The sequence below is a fragment of the Desmodus rotundus genome, chromosome X (assembly GCF_022682495.2).
Source record: "Desmodus rotundus isolate HL8 chromosome X, HLdesRot8A.1, whole genome shotgun sequence".
Taxonomy (NCBI): Eukaryota; Metazoa; Chordata; class Mammalia; order Chiroptera; family Phyllostomidae; genus Desmodus; species Desmodus rotundus.
Window position 1 is genome coordinate 47,161,107 of NC_071400.1, and position 23,447 is coordinate 47,184,553.

Here is a 23,447-nt window from a genome sequence, read left to right on the forward strand (position 1 = left end):
CACTAACACCTGTTAACTACTCCCGACTTTCAAATTGGTATCAGCCAGATAATAACCATAGGACAAAATCTGAAATAAGCAGATGGAGAGAGAGAGAGAATGAATAAACATATAACATGATTTGTATTGTGATTTCCAGGAGCATCAAATCCTCCAAAGCATGGATGGGAACAGAAAGAAAATTGGTATATGTTTTAATTTAGCTGGTTATAAGGGCTAGTCTCCAGAAGACCAGATTGAATTCCTGGAAATGCTGCTAAGTAGCTGCATGATTTGGAAAAATATTGAGCCTCAGTTATCTTATCTGTTAAATGATAGAGTTGGACTAGATGACTCCCTAAAATTTAGTATCCCACAAGTTTTGTAAAGCACTAAGATGATACCACCGATGACTAGACTGTCTGTCTCTATCTGCATATGTGTCCCTCTAACTTTCATTCTTCATTTTTTCTATTTAGTAAAGTTAGTAGTTTTAAAATATATAATGCCAAAGAATATGATATATGTTGTAATTTTATGTCTCTCCTCTGTCTTCTTAGGCTGTATTTTTCTGTTTTGTTTTGTTTTGTTTTGTTTTGTTTTTAATGTCACTCTTCTTTGCCTTTGCAATACTGGTTAAAACTTCTAATGACCAAGTTTCCTATATGTATTTTACCCAATTCATTGCTTTTCCTTCTTACTCTTTCTCTTCCTTTCCCCCTCTTCCATCAGTTCATTTCATCCTAGTTCTCACTCACCCATTCCCATTCCCCATTGCAGATTTTTGATCTGTGATGATCCCTACAGACATTGTTTGGTGCTGTCACTAGTGTACTAAACAGAAGACAAAAACACAAAATGGACCTTACAGGCATGCCTACTTATTTACTAGAATGCCATAGTTCTGTCTGAAGTCATCCCATACAACCCATAGAGCCTTTATTCACTATTCGCTTCTTTCTCTCCAACAGAGACTGTGAGGGTAGGCTTTAGTGGCATCTCACCCCAGAATGTGCTTTGTCAGGGTCCAGCTACCAAATTACCTGCCATTCAATATGACAAGTAATTATTGAGCACCTACTGTGTGCTCAGTAAGTTCCTTCAGGGACCCCTGGGGTCTCTAAACAATTCAACCTAATCCTGCCACAGCAAGAACTAAACATTATGGCATAGACTTTGTTCTGAAAGTTAGGCTGTGCTAAGACTACAGCCTGCAGATTTCATTCAGCTCCTTTGGCTTGGAAATGAGGGTGGATTTTCAACAAAGGTGAGGAGCTGAATCAGCCTAGGGCTTTAATTCAGCGCATATTCTCATTTAAACTTTGGAGTTACCTTGTGTACATCAGAAGGGTAAGATACATTGCTTACCTGCAGCAGAAGGTTCCTCTTGGGAGAGTCTTAGCATTTCCAAGATATCATTAAAGACATAATCTGTCACTTTAAGTACAAAATGCCCATCTACCACACAGTTCCAAGATTTCAGCCTCCCATGAGCAAGCTCTCTGTGGTGTAAGTACTTCATGCTCTGAAGATGACACAAACAGGATTTATCTAGCAACTTATTTAACTATTTTGTGCTTTTAGAACCATTGAGATTGTTCATGGCATGTGCTATTATGATCCAGAATTCAGCCCTTTTTTTCTTATATCCCGCCAAGCAAAACATTGACAAGAATAATTTCCAGGTCCCTTTAAGCTCTAAAATTTTATGCTTTGATGAAGAGTCATATGTGGAGTGTATAGAGAATTGTGTGTTATTGGAAGATTTACTGCCATTTCAAACACAGGATGGTCTCATACATATATAATTGCCAAGAATTTGAAGATCCTTATCTCCCCCAAAGACCTAGTCCAATTCTCATCCACTATTGGCAGGAATAGAAATTGGTACAACCTAACCTGGCTGGTGTGGCTCGGTGGATTCAGTGCTGGCCTGAGAACCAAAGGGTCACTGGTTCGATTCCCAATCGGGACACATGCCTGGGTTGCAGGCCGGGTCCCCGGTGGGGGATGGGGGAAGCCATGAGAGGTAAACACACATTGATATTTCTCTCCCTCTCTTTCTCCTTCCCTTCCCCTCTCTCTAAAAATAAATAAATAAAATCTTAAAAAAATTACAACAGCCTTTTGGGTGGGCAAATGGTCAATAGCTCTCAAGATTGAAAGTATGCATGCCTTAGGACCTATGGATTCTTCTTCTCCTCCAAAAAATGCTTGCTCATCTGTACAAGAAAACATATACAAGAATCTTTATTGTAGCTCTGCTTTATAATATTGCATAATTGAAAATACAATAAATACCTATCAAGAAGGTACCATCGAGCCCTGGCTGGTGTGGCTCAGTGGATTGAGTGCTGGCCTGTGAACCAAAATGTCACCAGTTTGATTCCCAGTCAGGCCACATGCCTGGGTTACAGGCCAGGTCCCCAGTTGGTATCCCAGGTCCCTGGTATCTGTCGCATATCGATGTTTCTCTGCCTCTCTTTCTCTCTCTCCTCCCCTCTCTCTAAAAATAAATAAATAAAAACTTAAAAAAAAAATGGACTGTCCAAATTGTGGTCTGTCCAAACTATGGAATGTTCTGCAGCAACTAAAAATAATAAGGTAGATGTATATGTACCAACAAAGAAATATTTCTAAGCCATAAAGTAAGTAAAAAATACTAAGTTGCAGATTATGTGACAGTGTATATTTAAAAAAACAAACAAAATCTATAATGTATGTGAATACACATGAAATTAATTACACGGCTAATTACCAAATTGTTAACAGTGGCTAACTTTGGGGGAAGATATAAAGAAGAATAAGTAAATGTCAGTATATTTCCACATCACTTGATTTTTCAAGTTAACACATTATTTTTGCAATTTAAAATATACAGTAAGAAGAAGAAAGCTGAAGACTTCTGGTCAAGATGGAAGCATAGGTAGACATGCTTCACCTCCTCACACAAGCATAGAAAGAATTACAACCAGATCTCAAAAATAAATAACACCCAGAACTATAAGAAAAATTGAGCTGTATGGAAGTCTGACAACCAAGGATTTAAAGAAGCCACATTCATCCAGAGGGTTAGGAGGGGCAGAGTTATGGAGCCGGGGCAGAGAGGACATGGAGCAGCACAGAGAGGCAGCAGTGACAGTGGTGGTGGTGGTACAGCCAGTGACAGAACAGATGGTCCCACATTCACATGTGGTAGAAAAAATCGGGACAGATACCTTGGGAGCACATGATCCCAGACCCAGGCCAGACCACACAGCCCAGGGTTCCAGTACCAAGAAGGTAGACTCCCATTACTTCTGGCTGTAAAAACCAATGGGAGTCAGGGTAGTAGAAGAAACTGCTGGATTTTTGCAGTTTAAAAGGCCCACATGGCTTAGAACATATGTAAACCCCACAGCAACAGCTGGAAGGGCACCAACCACACACAGGAGGTGGATGAAGTGATGATAAGTGGGACTAGAGCTCAGCAGGCCTCCAGAGGCCAGGCAGAGGCATTGACTCCTCTCTGAGCCTCCTATCCCCACCACACACACATGCGCACACACACAGAGCTAAAAAATAGTGAAGCAGTTGTTCCGCCCTGGCAATTACCTAAAGCTCCACCCGACACAATTCACAGGTGCCTTTTCTACATAGGCCATGCTACTAAAACAGGGAGTAAAAGCAGCTCCACCTAATAAACAGAAACAAACACAGGGAGGCCGCCAAATTGAGGAGGCAAAGAAATATGGTAGAAATGAAAGAACAGAAAAAAAAAAAAAAAAACCCAGAAAAAGAACTAAACGAAATGGAGATAGCCAAACTATCAGATACAGAGTTCAAAACACTGATGATCAGGATGCTCAGAGAACTCACTGAGTATGGCCACAAAATAAAGGAAGAAATGAAAGTCACACTAAGTGAAATAAAGAAAAAATATACAGGAATCAACAGTAAAGGGAAAAAAGCTGGGGTTCAAATCAGTGATTTAGAAGAAAAGAAAGAAATAAACATTCAACCAGATCAGAAAGAAGAAACAAGAATTCAAAATAAATGAGGAGAGGCTTAGGAACCCATGGGAAAAATGTAAAGGTACCAACATCTGAATCATAGGGGTGCCAGAAGGAGAAGAGGAAGAGCAAGAAATTGAAAATTTACCTGAAAGAATAATGAAAGAAAACCTCCCCAATTTGGTGAAGGAAATAGACATACAAGTCCAGGAAGCTCAGAGAATCCCAAACAAGTTGGACCTAATGAGGACCACACCAAGACACATCATAATTAAAATGCCAAAGGTAAAAGAGAATCTTAAAAGCAGCAAGAGAAAAGCAGAGAATTACCTACAAAGGACTTCCCATAAGACTATCAGGTGATTTCTCAAAAGAAACTTTGCAGGCAAGAAAGGCCTGGCAAGAAGTATATAGAGGGATGAAAAGCAAGGACCTACAACCATGATTACTCTACCCCGAAAAGCTATCACTTAGAATGGAAGGGCAGATAAAGTGCAACCCAGACAAGGTAAAGCTAAAGAAATTCATCATCACCAAGCCATTATTATACAAAATGTTGAAGGGATTTATTTAAGAAAAAGAAGATCAAAACTATGAATATTAAAATGACAACAAACTCACAACCATCAGCAATTGAATCTAAAAAACAAAAAAAAAAACTAAGCAAACAACCAGAACAGGAATAAAATCATAGATATGGAGATCATTTGGAGAGTTATGAACTGGGAGGGGGGGAGGGGAAAATGGGAGGGGGAAGATACAGGGATTAAGAAGCATAATTGGTAGGTGCAAATAGGGGGTTGTTAAGAACAATATAGGAAATGGAGAAGCCAAAAACCTTATATGCATGACCCATGGATATGAACTAAGGGGAGGGGGGAATGGCTGGAAGGAAGGGGAGTACCAGGTGGAGGGGGGCAAAGAGAGAAAAATTGGGACAACCATAATAGTGTAATCAATAAAATATACTAAAAAAATAAAAAGAAGACAACTGAATACTACTGATCTCTGCAGCTTGCTTGGCAACTTTGTATGACATTCATATATGATTTACCAGGACTCTATCAAATGGGTTTAATCATTACATATACATGCATCCATATTCTAGTGTAATCATTTCAGAACGGTTTACCTCAAGACTTTTTAAGTTTCTAGCTCTATTTTGTAGCCTGACACCCCTTTTGTATTTGTATGCTTTATATATTGTGCCTTCAAAAAGTCTTCACTCTCCAGTATTTCCTAGCAGAGCCTGCAGTGTGTAAGATTTTCCCTAGGTTGTCTAATGCTTAGGTTTCATTCACCATGGGCCTGAGAGTACTGTCATTTGTAGGTTTCTCCCTTAACTCACATGACCTTTTTTACAAGGTAAGTGGAAAGAGTACTAAAATAGAAATCAGGAGATTTGGATTCTATTGTCAACTCTGCCACTTAATAGTTGGCTGATAAATATTTATTGATCACCTACTATGTGTGTCAGACACTACATAACAAAGTATACCTCTTTGAGCTTCTCTGAGCCTCTGTAAAAAGAGGGTAATCACACTTATTTTATGGAGAATTGGAATGAGGTAATGTATATAAAGCTAGCTTGAAAAAGGTTAGGTCATAATACAAAGGTCAAGACTCTAATCTATAGGCAAGAAGCTCAAGAAGTCATTGATTATCTAGATCAGCCTCATGAAAATGCACATAGGCACAATTTGCAGATTATTCCAGGGAGTTCATAGACCCCTTGAGAAACCCATCTATAGGCTTATTCATGAACCCCTTGGATGTCAATAGTCCTTGCCTCAGAGAGTGGATATGCTGCCTGATAGACCCAATGGTATTTTGGCTTTCTAGTCTTGCTGAGTTCCATATCTATACATATGGTATGCAAAAACCCATCACCTAGTTCTTGACTGAACCACCTTTTAAAAGGTGAAAGACAGGAGATGGGACTAAGGAGCACCAAAAATCTGGAAATGAGCACTTTCCAACATCCAGAAAGCAGAGAAGTGGGATGGAAGAAACGATTGCTGAAAGTGAAGAGTGCTCAATGCCAACAGGAAATAAAAACAAATCTGGCCTTCAAATTGGGGGGCTGGACAGGGTAAGTACTACCTTTCTGTATTAGCACCTTGTTGCAGATATGGACAAGAGACTCTGAGAAGGGGTAGGGGCTGACCCTGAGAAGGAAGGTGGAGGAGTGAGATCATCACAATGATCCAAGGAAAACAAAACATCCAAAAACATTTAAGTTCTAATCTACAGGGAAAATCCAAGATTCCCTCAGTCTTCCCATTAACCTTGATGAGATCCAGCAGGAATGATGATTTAAACATCCAGTCTAGTTTCACATCTTCATTCATTAGTATGCCTTCAGGAACAAAATTCCGTCACAATGTCAAACATCCTCAAGTCATAGAAGAAACCAAAGAAAGGGTTAATATTCTTGTGATGCAGGTCCTTCATCTGGAAACAGAGAGAGAGGAGTGTCACAGCTGTCCTGTCTCAACTGGGGACCATAATTTAGGTCACATAACCTTATCTTCACCTTTCTTATGATTTCTAGTTGTGGTAAGCAGAATTTTGGCCCAGTGATCTCCAAACCCTAGTCTTACTCCTGTGATTGTGTTATGTGGCCCAAGGGAGAGTATCAGCATCAGACTAATCTAATCACATAAAACTTTTAAATCAGAAAAGGAGGTACAAGAGAAATTCAGAGATTTCAAAGTGTGAGGACCCAAAGCTCCATTGTTGGCTTGAACACTAAGGAAGGAGGCTGCAAACCAAGGAATATGGATAGCCTTTAGAAGCTGGAAATGACTCTCAGGTGAGAGCCACCAAGGAAATGAGGGCCTCAGTCCCACCACTGCATGGAACTAAATTCTACTGACAACCAGAATGAGACTAGAAGTGGTTTTCCTACAGAAACTCAAAATAAGAGCCCAGCACAACTGACACCTTGACTTTACCCTTGTGTGATGCTTAAGTGGAAGATTCAGCTGAACTCACTTAGATTTCTGAACTACTAAACTGTGAGATAATAAATGTGTGCTGTCTTAAGCCACTAAGTTTGTGCTATTTCTTTTTATGGCACTAAGAGTTCTAGTCACCAATTCCACATTGTATGTGTTGTGGGCAGTCGGGGGCAGTCTCCAACACAACCAAGCAATTCTATGACACCAGCTGGGTGTGCAACAATTCAGCTTGATTCTGGTACTATCGACCTGGAGATAGAGTCAAATCCCACAGGTTAAGGGCTCAATCCTACAAGATTGCTCCATCCCACTTGAGACACCAGTCATAAGTCCAGGTCACCTGGGCTTTCTACCAACCAGCTATAGATTGGAGTTTTAATTAACCCTTCTTTGGGTTTGATTAATTTGCTAGAGTAACTCATAGAACTCACAGAAACATTTTACTTCCCAGATTCCTGGTTTATTATAAAAGGATATATTTCAGGAACAGCCAGACAAAACAGATGCATAGTGTAAGTTATGGAGAAAGGGCACAGGAGTTTCCATACCCTCTGTGACCCATTCTGTCCAAATCTCCATGTGTTTACCAACCGGGAAGCTCTCCAAACCCTGTCTTTTGGGGGTTTTATGGAGGCTTCATTGCATAGGCATGATTGATTCCTTTGATGACTGATTCAATCTCCAGCCCCTGTCCCCTCCCCAAAGGTCAGGGTGGTGGGACTAAAAATTCCAACCTCTCCTGGCAACCAACTCTCATCCTTTGGTGCTTTTCTAGAGTCACCTCATTAACGTAAGAAAAGGCACCTTTATCATTCTCAACACTTAGGAAATTTCAAGGGCTTTAGGAGCTCTGTGCCAGAAATGGGGACAAAGGACAAATATATATCTCTTATTAAAAATCACCACATCACACACAGTGATAGAAAAAGAATGCAATGGTCAAAGATGGAAATTTCAGAGAGGTATATTGATGCGGATCCTGGCCAGCGGGATCCATGTGTTGTGGCAGCAATGGACAAATTCACATGGACTACAGAAATCCTGTGGAGAAAAAGGGATGGCATGGCCACTCTCTAAGTGAGAGAGAGGGCAAGAGGGCCAGAGAGAGCCCAAGAGAGCCCGACCCCTGCCTGGACAGGCTTTTATTGCTTTTCTGGGCACATTACATTGAAGATGGTCCTCATTTACTATGCACAGGTTCACTGTAGGTGATTACCTTTTACAGACAGCAAAGGAAAGAATGTTGCTAATTACTTCAAAGAGAAGGATATTACAGATCAGGAGGGAAAGTGGTTGAACTGTTTACACTCCATACTTGGGAGGTTTAGCACAGACTTTAGGAAGTTAAAGATACTCAGTCAACATTTGCTGCCTCAATCCAGGGTGAGGGAGTTTTATCAAAAGCAACTCTCATAGCAGCCTATGTACAATACAGGCCTGATTCCCCACAGGAGAACCTGTCTATGGGCATGTGTCCTGCATGTCGGACTTCGCTCCCACTGGCTTTTCCGAGTGAGAGCTGGGCTGCATTTCCCACACGTGGAACAGTTCCCTATAGGATATCTCTTAGCATATTGTAAGTTAATGCTGGAGCCGTGGCCTTCTTCCTGATTCTTTGGGGACTCTGTGAGGTGGAGCTCAGTGACCCAGGAGGACTAAGAAAAAGGTTAAAAGGTAGAATAGATTGCCTACAAAATTTGTTTCAGAAGAAACATCTAGAATTTTGACTATATTTTTCCTCTGCAACTTTTAATTTTTTCACTAATGTGAGAAGTATTTAATATATGCCTGTAATGTCTAAGACACTGGACTTTATGCTAGAGATGCAGAAATAAACAAAATAAAATCACAGTCCACTCTAAACCAGCTAAGGTAGTCATGAAAATTCAGCCTACACATAGCAAAGTGAGCAACTTCTTCTAAGGTTTCATTGCAGCAGCTCTTATGGACCAAGCAGCAAAAACTATTGGGCTCTGAAACTCCATTGGAAGACACAATACAAAGTGGTTATGTTAGAGACTGCTAGCAGTTCAATACAAATCCACTTCCTTTTCTTATTGGGAAAACAAGTAGTCCACATTTTCCAGCCTACCTTGGAGCTAAGTGTAGCCATATGACTGAATTCTTAGCAATGGAATGTGGTAAGTGCTATGTCTAGTCTAATACTTTTTAAGAAGTGAATATATACCTTCCATGTTCTTTTCCCACTTCTTATAGATGAATGCAGATGATGACAAGGCCCTAGGAGATAGCAGAAACATAAGATGGTCATATCCTGGGCCCATGAATCACCATATTAGAAAAGAGTCACCAGCCAATTAATAAAACCTACCTTATACCATTTCAGGATGAAAATTAAACTTCTGCTGTGTTTGAGACATTAAATATTTGAGGGTCATTTTGTTACAGCATCTAGGTTTACTCTAGTAGCCCTAGCATGAAATAATTTTAAGCCTAAATTTTCCCTAGATCTTTACAGTCACATGTCCTCAGCTGCGACCAATAGAGAAAATTCTGTACAGGAAACAGGTAGATACCTGCATGCAGTTATGTCCTGCTCATATTCTAGACAACCACAGGAAGCAGAGAATTCTTGGAGTGCCTGCATTAGCCAGATGGTCATCCAAAACATTTACTGGGTAGGCATGTACTTCACCTCTACCATAATATCTCCCTAGCTAATAATCATCAAAAGTTCAATAGTTGAATGTGTCCTTTCTCCCAATAATTTGTTAGTTATACATCTCACATGAAACCTTAAAACATTTCAGGTATCTTTTATGTACTCAAAGTTCAAGGAGGAGCCAAGATTTTAAATTATTTGGGAGAAATCATCGTCATATCTGCCTTATGCGCAAGCTAATTCCTTAAATAAACCATACAAGGATTCTTTTAACATAATTGGTGGGATTGGGGAAATCACCATTTTTCTTATGTAAATAGAAATTACCAGATGACTTTTCTAGGTTTGGCAAATGGAGATTTTGAATGATTATGGGATATGTATTTAATAGCTATTTAATTATAATAGCTATTTTACAAAGAAGCTATATGTCAAGTCTCACCTATAAGTGGAACATAATCAGCAAAACAAATAAGCAAACACATTATAACCAGAGGCATTGAAATAAAGAACAAACTGACAGCAACCAGAGGGGAGTAGGCAGGGAAATAATAGGGGAAAGAAGGGACAGAGTCACCAAAGAACATGTATAAAGGACACATGGACAAAGACAAAGCGGGGTAGGATTGAAGGTGGGAGGTGAGGGGGGGTGGGGTGGGGGAAAGTGGTGGTGGGAAAATGGAGAAAACTGTATTTGAACAATAAAAAATGATTTTAAAAAAAAGAAATGTGCAAGATGCTTTACATGTATTCTCCTTTAATCCTCATCCCAATCCTGAGAAGTAGACATTAATGTATTCCTTTTACAAATAAGGAAAGTAGGCTTCAAGGAGTTTAGGTAACTTGCCCAAGTATATAACAGTTCTTAAGTGGTAAAGCTGGGAATGGAATGCTTCATGTCTCTTTCACTGCAGAGCCCATAATTTTGCCATTGTATCATACGGTCATATCAAGCCAGTTGCAATTCTGCAGGTATTAAGGGGTCTTCCTAACTGTTTGTTAGTTAGTTACTTTGGAAAAAAGATTGGTTTTGGTGGGAATGTACATAAAAGAGAGGTTCTCATACCATTTCAAACATATCACTTGCACTTGATTTAATGGAGTTACCATGTCCAAAATCTCCAGAGGGGAACTTTTTCAGCCACACCCAATCACCCTGAAAAGAAAAGGTAGAGAATGGTGATGAGACTTAGTTGATTTAGAGCTACACAGAAAATTTGACTTCCACATAAAGGGTTTACAGTTAGGCCATCAACCCAAACAGGCTTTGTTCCTCCTCTCCCATCCTCCATCCCATGGGCATTCTGTATTCTGAGCTACAAATGAGGTCATAGAGAGAAGTTAAAAATCCCAATTAACTAGAGACAGAAAAACAATCGAAGGTATGCAGAGCCCCAAAAAGGACTAACACCACTCTGCAACAACTCCCTTAACTAACTGAAGAAAGTGTTAGTTGATTTCACTTATTTACAGCAAAGTGATGTAGCTCCAGGTTCCGTGTGATTAATGGTGATGGTTGGTGGTTGCAATTCTCACTGCCTTGAGGCATGTAGTGAAGCAAATGTTTCCTGCATTTACTATGATATATTTTTCTCTTGTGAGGCAAGACATTTTAGGGGCTTCTTGTGCTTTAATCGTAAGTTGATTGGCTTAACTATAGATTAAACATTTTTACTTGAATATATTACCATAATAATATAAGTAACCTAGACTTTTTCAGAAGTATATTCCTGACTTGTTACGTACAAAACAGAAATTTCTAAGGTTGCTGTCAAGTCAAAAATAACAATTATTTTATTGTCTTCACTTTAACACTGGGACCTGACAGATAATTTTCTTCTACATACATAGCTAGCTCCAAGGATTCATCAGTCAACCCTATTTAGTTTCTGTCCAACCCAAATTTTAAAAAAGCTGTACAAATATATATTTGTTTTTCCCAATAATAATAATAATGTCTTACATTTTTGCACAGCATTGTCTATTCTTCAAAGTGCTTTCACATCTATTACCTATAGCCTGGATATTCCATTTCAGGCTGTACCAATTAATGATTAAGTAGAGATAATAAAGCAGAGAGCCCTGTGCAAGTTCTGAGAATACAGAGTATAACCTTATTAAGGAATATATCCAGCTGTGATACTGCACCTGGAGACCAGTAAGAGAAAAGGCTAACAATGGGCTGCAGGCATCTGAGTTACTTGCCCACACTTTGTGTTAAAGGGCATCTTCTAGTGAAGGAGCTCAAAACCCTTTAACCATGGTATGGCTTTTACAGGCCTTTAGCAGCTGAACAAAACTGTGCCAGCCAAGTTCAATGCCTACAGTTCAAAAAGGTACCCCAGGATCAATGCATGGCAGAAGCAGAACAATCAAAGCACCAAAGGCAGCCTTCCCAGTCTTGTGCCCAGCAATTCTTCAAGTGTGGCCCTGGTCCAGCTACACCATGGTCATTTGGGAACTGGTTAGAAAGGCCAACAATGAGGCTCCACCTGATAATTACTTAATCATAGAAGTCATGAGGGCCTGGCATGAGCTTAAAGTTTTTAAGCCTTTTAAGGTTTTAGAGGGGTGAAAGCCTAAGCTGAAAGAATAAACTCTAACTGGGAATTCACAAATTCAGCCAATGTGTGGGATATGCCAGTGGGCAATAGGACCTTTCCAGCACCTTTGAAACTACATTACTTGACCTCCTAGCCACTCCTAGCCACTATGGTACCTTTGTACCAATTAGAAAAGGATGATTCCCTAAGTAAAAACTTGTTACAGCCTGTGGCAGCCCTGTGATGTTGGGTAGCAACTGCATCTATAAATGTACATGCATATACCACACTCTTATTTACTCATATATCTTCCAGACACCAGGGAACACATTCCACTAGCAGCATGAATATTCTGCATACCATCAAGCCCTGCCTGCCAGGTGAGGCCTTTTTGTCAGGTTTGGAGTCAGGCTGTAGAGGTGTGGTCAAGAAGCTGAAATTGTGTTTCCAAGAATACTAGGCAGGAGAAAGGAGTAACCTCAAGAAACCCATGAGACACAGTCAAGATAACACATAGCCAGGTGTACATATATTTACCAGTGAATATGTATGGGCATGGTCTGGTGTGCTAGTATAAATGTAGGTATGAGAAAGTACCCCTGGTACCTCATTTCAGAACTAGGTTGGGAGGCCAGAATCTCTTTGCCCACACCTGCATCCCTCTCATATAAGTTAGTGTATGTCTACAATATGAATAGTACCATCTGAGATATGGTGTCCTTGTATAGGGCACAACCTGAACAGCATACTGGTAGCCCTGCCTCTGCCTATCCCAGTACCTGATACCTTCTTCTTGGAGTCAGCCTTATTACTGACATGGGTTAGCCTTCACTCTGTCTTATTGTGAAGTTAAGCAGAGCTTTTGCAGGTATTTAAGCAGAGCTTTTGTGCCTCCTTCAAATTCATTAAATTTGAGAGCTAGAAAGGGTCTTAGGTATCCCTAGGCCAATCCTCTCATGATAAAAAAAAAAAAAAACCTGAATCCAAAAGAGATTAAACAATTTGCCCAAGGTCTGAAAGCTAGGTAGTAATAGAACCAAGGTCTTCCATTTCTCACTTCATTGCTTTTTTTTTTTTTTTTTTTCACATCAATGTGTGATTGCCTTTCACATGCCCCCTGTTGGGGACCTGGCCCGCAACCCAGGCATGTGCTCTCACTGGGAATTGATCTGGTGACCCTTTCTTTCATAGGCCGGCACTCAGTCCACTGAGCCACACCAGCCAGGGCTCACTTTGTTGCTTTGTTCATGGGCTTTCTTTGATTTGGGGGATGTGTGCATGTGTGTGTGTGTGTGTGTTTTAAGATTTTGATAACTCTCACAAACTTTATAAGACAATTTTTATTGAGTTTGTGTGTGTTCTACTTCATGAATAATGAAGAAAAAGAAGGAAAGGGGTAGGTTTTATCTTTACCACACATGCACTATTTGTTTTGTTTTGTTTTAAGAAAAAGAATGATAAAATACTTCACTCATCATTCACTTTTTAATTAAAAGGCAGAAACATCAAACTCTATCCACTAAAGTTTTTTAAATATTTTTTATTGATTATGCTATTAGTTTTCCCAATTTTCCCCCTCTATTCCCCCTCTGCCCTGTCCCCCCCAACCCTCCAGCATTCCCGTTAGTTCATGTCCATGGGTTGTACATATAAGTTCTTTGAGTCCTGTTTCCCATAACATTTTTTTATCTCTCCCCGTCTACCTTATGCTTACTAACCATGCTTCTTCTTCCCTGTACCTTTTCCCCAATTCCTCTCTTCCCCCTCCCCACTGATATCCTTCCCTGTGATGTACATTTCTCTGATACTGTTCCTGTTCTGGTTGTTGGCTTAGTTTTTGTTTTCATTGTTTTTCTTTTCTTTTAGGTTCATTTGTTGATAGTTGTGAGTTTGTTGTCATTTTACTGTTCATATTTTTTATCTTCTTTTTCTTAGATAAATCCCTTTAACATTTCATATAATAAGGGCTGGGTGATGATGAACTCCTTTAACTTGACCTTATCTGGGAAGCACTTTATCTTCCCTTCCATTCTAAATGATAGCTTTGCTGGATACAGTCATCTTGGATGTAGGTCCTTGCCTTTCATGATTTGAATACTTCTTCCCAGCCCCTTCTTGCCTGTACCGTTTCTTTTGAGAAATCAGCTGACAGTCTTATGGGAACTCCTTTGTAGGTAATTCTCTCCTTCCCTCTTGCTTCTTTTAGGATTCTCTCTTTATATTTAATCTTGGGTATCTTAATGATGATGTGCCTTGGTGTGTTCCTCTTTGGGTCCATCTTCTTTGGGATTCTCTAGGCTTTCTGGACTTCCTGGAAGTCTATTTCTTTCACCAGATTGGGAAAGATTTCCTTCATTATTTGTTCAAATAAGTTTTCAATTTCTTGCTCTTCCTCTTCTCCTTCTGGCACCCCTATAATTCGGATGTTGGAACATTTCAGGTTGTCCCAGAGGTTTGTAAGAGTATCTTCACTTTTTCTAATTATTGTTTCTTCATTTTGATGGATGTTTATTTTTTCCTTTTGTTCCAAATTTTTGCTTTGAGTTCTGGTTTCCTTCCTGTCACTGTTGGCTCCCTGAATATTTTGCTTTATTTCACTTTGGGTATCCCTCCTTTGTTTTTTTCATTTTTTGACCAAGCTCAGCCAGCTCTGTGAGCATTTTGATTACCAGGGCTTGAAATTCTCCATCACATAGGTTGACAATCTCCTCCTCACTTAGCTCTTTCTGAGGCTTTACTCTGTTCTTTCATTTGGGCCATATTTCTTTGTCTTGGCATACCTGATAAGTTGTAAGGGGTGGGACCTTAAGTATTCATCCAGGCGAGGCAACCCTCTTTGCTGCGCTGTGGCACTGCCTGTGGGGCAGGGGCCAGACACGGAACAGTGCGGCTTGCCTGCTGTCTCTAGCACACTTTTCAATGGACTCTCGTGTGAGACTGGGAGCTTCTGCTACTACTGCAACTGCTGTAGCCCACAGCCACCTCTGAGTCCCCTTAAGTCAACCCCTCCCTGCAGCCCACCCCCAAGGTCCACCACATCGCTGAGGTTTTCCTGAGTCAGCCTGCATGGTCCGCCACCTTGCAAGTCTGGTTGTTCTGGTTGATTTTTTCTTTAATTCCTTTGTTGCTGGAGTTCCATGCAGTTTGATTTTCTGGTGATTTGGTTGTTTATTGATTTCGGATTGGTTGTTATCCTCCTTTTAGTTGTGAGAGGAAGCGAAGGGTCTCTACCTACACCTCCATCTTGGCCAGAACTCTATCCAGTAAAATTTTAGAAGTAATTTAAACTCCATTAGTTTTGTACTAAGGCCATGGTGTATCAGTAAGCTTCAGTTTCCTCACTGATACAGCTGGACCACTTAGATGATTTATTAGGTCCTTTTCATCTTTGATGATCAGAAAAGATGTTTGGTGGAAAGGAGAGGGGTGGAGGGAAAGCCATAAGGAATATAAAAAAAAGGTGGGAAGAGTGAAAAAAGGCTCTGGGAAATGAATATAAGTGTGGAGGGCATGCAGGGATAGAAATAAAACAAAGAGCAAAACAAAGGGATGACTTGAGAGGCAGATGAAGTGAGAGATTGGAGAGGGATGATAATTTCAGTGGGTTCTCTCTCTGTGTACCAGGGCTGTACAACTGCCCATCTCACCCTTCTCACGTAGATTGTGATTACTAGAGCAGACATTGGCATGCTCTACTACATCTGCCATTGACAATTCTTTTTCCCCAGAGGTCTGCTCGTCTTGCTTTCTTTTAACATCTCCAAGAATATCTAAGAAATAAGGGCTGATTTTATGTGCAGTTCTGAAGGGTATGCATCTGTGTGTACAATCAAAGTGTGAATTTATGTCAGCATAGTACAATGTTATGGCACATCCTTAGAGAAGCCTGTCATTCCTATTACTCTGGGCACATTTCCTGGAACTTCCAGATCTTCCAATAGCAATTCTCATGAAAATTTGATTTATTTTAAACAAAAACTAGATATCACACCTTTTTAAAATATTTTATTTATTTATTTTTTTTAGAGAGGGGAAGGGAGGGAGAAAAATGGGAGGGAAACATCAATGTGTGGTTGCCTCTTAAGCGCCCCCTACTGGGGACCTGGTCTGAAACCCAGGCATGTGCCCCAGACTGGGAATCAAACTGGCAACCCTTTGATTCACAGGCCAGCACTCAACCACTGAACCACACCTGCCAGGGAAAACCTTTCTTAAAATACTCCTAAAAGAGCACTATTTAAAAAGGCAAACTACACCTCATCATTTGATCTGTTGATTCACTTAACTTAGGCTCCCTCCCAGAGTCCTCTTCAGCCATAGCCAGGCAGTTTTCTAGTTCTAGCTGTCTTTTTTTTTCACCCCACCATAAGCCTAATGTTGACTTCATTGTGTGGTATTATTCTCACTAACACACTACTTTTGTGCAGATAAAGGCCCTCTTTGGCCTACACAGTTCAGAAATACTCATCATCTGACTGGCCAGCAGCCATTATGAGAACTAACTGAATTCTCTGCCTCCATCCCAAATGAAGAAATATCTGACAGATTCTTAAAGGACAGTTACATACAAATGTTTATTTTTTCCCTTCTCAATTCTACACTATAATCTTCCAATTCCACCAAATAAAACTTACCACAATTCAACACATAGATTCTTCCATAGAATCAGAGAATCATGACATATCCTAGCCGTAAGAGGCTTTTAGATGTGTCTCAGTCCAGCAATTCTCAACCCTAGCTGCACATATAGGGGAACTTTTAAATGCTACCAATGCCTAGGCCCACCCCCTACCAAATAAATCAGAGTTACTAGCGGTGGAGCCTGGGCATAGGTATTTTTGAAAGTTTCCTATGGAGATTCTAATAAGCAACCAAGATTAAGAATTCAGTTCAACCCCTAATTTTACAGATGAAAAACCAAGAGATTGTCTTAAGTAATAGAGATTTACTTCAGAATATTGGAGACGTCAGTATATGTATAAAACCATTAGCCCATACCATTTGACATCCAAAAGCTATGTGACTATCTTATTTTTAGTTTTTGACACAGTAGAACTGTCAATTCCCCAACATCTCAAGTATATACCTAAAGCAAATTAAGTCCAAGGTGAGATCCAGAGGTTTCTGCCACAAATTTAAGTCAAATCACTCAGCTACACTGAGTAAATGTATACCTTGCCGATTTTAGTGTTTTAGTCCCCTGTCAATTATTCATCCAATGGAGGAGAGCATTCACTTGGAAAACCCAGTGTGGTAGACAATTAAATAACCCATTCTGTCTTGTTTTGGACTTTCTTTGTAGTTACTATTGAAGTTGACAGTGTTTGATGCTTTTGGGAGTATCTTCAAACAAAACAAGGAAACCATACTGGGACGGCCTCACTTAAGAGGGACAGAAAGGCAGTCTAGTTTCCTTTTTACCCTCTGTTTAACTCTTTCCTCCTGAGAAGAAACAATTCATCTCTCCAACTGATACAAGATTTGTTCTGGTTGCCAAATTCCAATATCTTAGAACAAGGGGTCAGAGGTGGCCTCTTAAAGTTTGAAAGACAGAAAATTAAGTGAAATAAAAAGATTTCTATTTTACACAGCAGAAGGTAACCTGTTTCTATAAGAGTCAGTACAGGTTAAAAAATAAATGAATGAATAATTTTAAAAATTAATATTTCAATGATATCATGAGATAACAGGTATAAAAAGAACAACTAGCTTTTGAAAAGAAGGGTTCACTCAAACTCTACTCTACCCGAGCATTTATCTAGACATCCTATCACAAGCAGTTGACTTAAAAAAATCATTTCTTCTTTTATTACATCTATATCTTCTGGAACGAGTGATATGGTTAAGTGTTTGGGTCTCACAGCTTTTTCTACATGCATGGTAAATACATGGAGTTGAAAACTCAATGAAGTTATAAGTAGATTAGTTGCTGAGGATAATCATTGTCAAATATGTCAACCAAACAAGTCCACAAGAGAATAACAGACAAAAACCTGAGAAGACTTACCAAAACTCTTAATATTTTTAGCCCACAGACTAAATCCTAAATCACTGCCTCATTTTAAAACACAAGGAGGAAACAGATTAGAAAGCAGGCGATATTCTACCTCATAAATTGTTATGTTGGAGTTTTCATAGATAGAGTTAGCTGGGGGGTTTTTTATAGCTGGAGTTAGACTCCCTGAAGAAAAGGAGAGCCTTAGGGACCTCCCACTTTGGACCTCTGAGGTAATCTGGAAGCTTACACTGGCATGAATTCCTCTTTGTGAGTGTATTAGGAAAAAAAGTTTATAAACAAAATCCTCATGATTTAGGACAGAGTGCTGAGCTATGGTATACATATTGTGTTTACCTGTTTTCTCTCTTTTTTATTCCAAATAAAGTAACTATATGAATTAAGTTCTGTAATCATGAGATTGATTCATTTTCCCTATTCCCAGTATATTTTTTAGGCCAAGGTTGGTACCACGCTTTACCTCTTTATGCCACAAAAGAAAGGTAAAGATTTGCAGGTACTTCCATGTCCCAGAGAGGATAGAATCATAGATTTGGAAGGGCAAAAAAAAACACTAGCCATAATTTAATCTGGGACCCTCGTGTATAGACAAAAATGAGAAAAAGATAGATATCTAGCATTTTGAAAGAAATCAGTTGCAGAACTAGGACAGAATCCCACCTTTCTGTCTTTCAGGCCTGGCCTTTTTTTGTTTGTTTGTTATACAATCTTCAATGGCATCCTCCTTTGTGCAGGCAAGATCAATGGCAGAAGGTATCCCATAAAGCAATAAAATGATAGAGTTAATAGATCATCTCCCTATGATTTATGAGTCTAATGCTTTAAAAGGTCAAATTCCCTCTTGCTTGATTTCTTAACATTTGCACTTAAGTTTGGTAGCAGAGGGCTAGGAAGTGCACAGTTGAATGACAAAAGGAAGAGTTATCTGCAATCTATGTTAACCTTTAAAATTAATCAACTTTATGTTCAACTGAACCTGAAGACATTTCACATGAAGAAATAATAAATGAACAGGTTCCTCATATTTTTCTCCATGTCTCCAAATATGTCTCTTTTAGAATTATAGCAATTCAGAGCTAGTAGTTACATTTGATACTGTCTAGGCCAGCTCCCACCTGCAACTCTAACACCCTCCTTTTATAATGAGGAAACAGAGACCTAGAGAGGGATGTAGGTACTGGAAGAAGAATGTAGATGTTACATTTGCTGGTCTTGTGTTCTTTCTATTTCATCCTGCTTTGTTTCAGTCTTGCTCGCCAAAAAAATTTACTTTTAAGTACTTTTACACACTCTGCCCTTAATGGTCTTTGATAAACTGAAGATCACTACTTGCTTTAGACCCATATTAATTTTTTTTATTCATGCATGTTTATTTTTACCAACTCTTTAAAACAGTATCTTAATTTGTTTTTACCATTAATTATAACATTCTTTGCTCATACATAACATTTTAAAAACACAAGTGACATATCATATATACGCCTTATTTACTATTTCATAAATCATCTTAATATATCTTTTCTAGAAGATAATTATACTTTTAATAGCTGTATAGTGTTCTATTAAATTTTAAACTAATCCCTATTGGTAAGTATGCATAATTTCTGCAAATTTGGCTTTATAAACAATATCAGAGTAGATATCTCTATTCATAATCTTTATATACTATACATACCTATTTGATTAATTCCTTTAAATAAATTTCCACAGAATTGCTAGGTGAGTACATATTCACTTTTTAAAGATTTCTGATACATTCTCAATTTTTTTCAGAAATCCTATAGCAATTTCTACTCAACATAACATTTTTACTAACATATGGTTTCAAAAATTATATGAACTATCATTTCTCACTAATTCCTAATTTTTAATTTTTTAAACCTATATTAATTTTACTGAGAAAACATATAACAAAACCAAGGCAATAGTAAACTATACCTATCCCCTAATGTGTTGAAATCCCAACAGCTTAAGATTCAGATAAGATGTAAAACTTGACTCTTCACTCTTACATCAGATCAAGGGCAGAGAGGAATCCCTTCATTATTTATTCTTCCTTTTCATTATTTATTTTCTTACCTCAGCAGGAGTACCTAGATGTGTACATTGAGATATAGACTTCTCTATTAAGGGCAAAGGAGAAAGCAAGAGAATCTGCCAAAATTCATAAACATTTGGTCTTCAGCTTCACTTTCCTCTAAAAACTTCCTTTCCTGACCTGACTTCTACAAACCTGCTAATTCTTCTGGACTGAATTAATTCTATATTCACCAAGAGTTTATACTTTCAGACATTCAATTTGCATGAAATTCTTGGCTTGGCTTCTTGACTGATTAGACACAGCCAGCTACAAGTTTGTGACTACACAGCCCCCTATCTTTTCCCTTCAGAACCTGTGATACAAGGCAAGTGCCAAAAATTTTGGAGGCCGAGAACTATGTTATCCTAGGGTAATGCCATCTTTTTCAGTCTGGGCCAAAATACTAAAAATAAAAATAAAAATAAACATTATTTATAAGGCTATTAATCTGTTGCTATTCATTTTTCTCACTTATATGGGTGAAAAATGGTGATTGCTTTTTTTTTCTCTCATGTCAAAATATAAGCACATGTGAAAGAAAAGGTCTGTCATAATGAACAGGATTTTAAAATCCTAGGTACTTTGTTCATCTGAAGAAAGCACTACTTTGCTATTTATAGTGATTTAGTGAGAACTGTATGGAACTCAAATATATTTTGGCCCTCAGTAGAAAAGTGAGAAGATATAGGTGGAGGTTTTATAGACATTACTGGACTATCGCAAGGCCTGTACAAAGAAAAGGCTAATTCAGTCCAAAATTGAGCAATGTTTATTATTTGGACACTTTAGAACCAAAACATTTAGTCAACAGATATGACCTGTCATTCTGACATGGATACCACCAAAGAAGTAAGGCTTTAAAAAATAGATTTATTGACTTCCAGACAAAATGGAGGCATAGGTAGACTTGCCAATCTCTCAGAAGAGTCCATTTAAAGATCCCATAGGGTCCTAGAACCCACCCACTCTTGGAATCAGCACCAGGGCAGCAACTGGAAGGGTGCCAGATGCTTACAGGAAGTAGGGGAAGTGACTGGAAGCAAGCAGCATTATTCCCTCTCTGACCCCTCCCCCCACATGCAGTGCCACAAAGTGGCAAAGTGGGTGCACTGCCCTGGCGAATACCTAAGACTCTGCCCCTTACAATGTGACAGGGGCACTGACAGGGGAACCAAAACAGCTCCACTTAATATGCAGAAACACAGGGAGACTACCAGATTGAGGAGACAAAGATATAAGGTCCAAATTATAAAACTCCAGAAAAAGAACTAAATGAAATGGAGATAGCAAACCTATCAGATGCAGAGTTCAAAACACTGGTTATAAGGATGCTCAAAGAACTCACTGAGTATGGCAACAGGATAAAAAAGACTCAGGGGGAAATGAAGGTTGCATTAACTGAAATAAATAAAAATCTACAGGGACCCAACAGTGGAGGAGAAGTCAAGATTCAAACCAATGGAACATAAGGAAGAAAAAAAGCATTCAAGCAGAACAGCAAGAAGAAAAAAGAATTAAAAAACAAAAAACTGAGGATAGTCTAAGGAGCCTGTGGGACATCTCCAAATGTACAAACATCCAAATCAGAGGGATGCCAGAAGAAGAAGAGGAAAAGCAAGAAATTGGAAACTTATTTGAAAAAAAATGACAGAAAATTTCCCTAATTTCAGGAAGGAAATAGACATATACGTCCAGGAAGCACAGAGAGTCCCAAACAAGTTGAACCCAAAGAGGACCACACCAAAACACATCATAACTAAAATTCCAAAGGTTAAAGATAAAGAGAAAATCTTAAAGGCAGCAAGAGAAAAGCAGAGCATTACCTATAAAGGAGTTCCCATAAGAGTGTCAGCTGATTTCTCAAAAGAAATTTTGCAGCCTAGAAGGGACTGGCAAGAAGTATTCAAAGTGATGAAAAACAAGGTCCTACAACCTAGATTACTCTATCCAGCAAAGCTATCATTTAGAATGAAAGGGCAGATAAAGTGCAACCCAGACAAGGTAAAGCTAAAGGATTTCATCATCACCAAGCCCTTGTATGAAATGTTGAAGGGACTTATCTAAGGAAAAGAAGATCAAAACTATGAACAGTAAAATGACAACAAACTCACAACTATGAACAATAGAATCAAAATTTAAAAAAGCAAACTGGGCAAGCAACTAGAACAGAAGCACAGTCATAGAGATGAAGATCACACAGAGAGTTGTCAATGGGGAGGAGGAGGAGAGAGAAGGGGGGGAAAGGTACAGGGAATAAGAAGCATAGTTGGTGGGTACAGAATAGACAGGGGGTATTAAGAATAGTATGGGAAATGGAGAAGCCAAAGAACTCATATGTACGACCCATGGACATGAACTAAGGGGAAGGATTGCTGGAGGGAATGGGGGTACCAGGTGGAGGGGGACAAGGGAGGAAAAATGGGACAACTCTAATAGCATAGTCAATAAAATATACTTAAAAATAGATGATTGCTTTGTTTCTTTTGTTGATTATGTTCCACTTAAAGGTGACATCATATGGTATTTGTCCCTCACTGCCTGGCTTATTTCATTTAGCATAATGCTGTCCAGTTCCATCCATGCCATTGCAAAGGGTGTAAGCTCCTTCTTTCCCTCTGCTGCATAGAATTCCATTGTGTAAATGTACCATAGTTCTTGGATTCACTCATTTGCTGATGGGCACTTAGGTTGCTTCCAGTACTTGGCTATTGTAAATTGTGCTGCCATGAATAACGATAAAATTTTTTTAATTATATTTAATTTTAAAAAATAAATAAATAAAATAAAATAAATAGATACATTGCAAAAATAGTTTTATTGCTTTTGATAAAAACTATACTCTATATTGCTACCTATACAAAATAACTCCTAGCCATCTACTTCTACTACTGATCATCCATTTCTGGATAAAAATATTATCACATAATTGAATACCTGTTTTTTTAGTATCGCATTATGTATTGGGATTGCTTTAGAGCTTGTACTTCAGTATGTACCCTTTCTAATTGAGGTGGGAAATTTCATACAAGGCATATTGAGTGTGGCAAATCTAGACAAATTCCACCACCTCAGGTGGCTTCACAAATAAAGGCTGTCATCAATACATTGTTATGACATGAGAATGGAATACAGCTTTCAGTCAGAGTAAGAACTTTGGCATTCAACATACACTTCCAGGAACATGATATCAACCTTACAGCAGGATCCAATGATTTAAACAAGTAAGAGTTAGTGTTGCAATTAAAATTAAA

The 23,447-nt window shown here is 38.8% G+C and overlaps 1 protein-coding gene across 1 annotated transcript in view; it reads right to left on the reverse strand.

Moving 5' to 3' along the window:
- GUCY2F (guanylate cyclase 2F, retinal) overlaps window positions 1-23,447 on the reverse strand; it is a 114,269-nt gene that overhangs the window by 52,132 nt on the left and 38,690 nt on the right. The window contains 5 exon segments of the mRNA XM_071220258.1: window positions 1,348-1,504; window positions 6,260-6,335; window positions 6,337-6,425; window positions 10,624-10,713; window positions 18,208-18,365. Coding sequence (XP_071076359.1) covers window positions 1,348-1,504; window positions 6,260-6,335; window positions 6,337-6,425; window positions 10,624-10,713; window positions 18,208-18,365 — 570 coding nt within the window.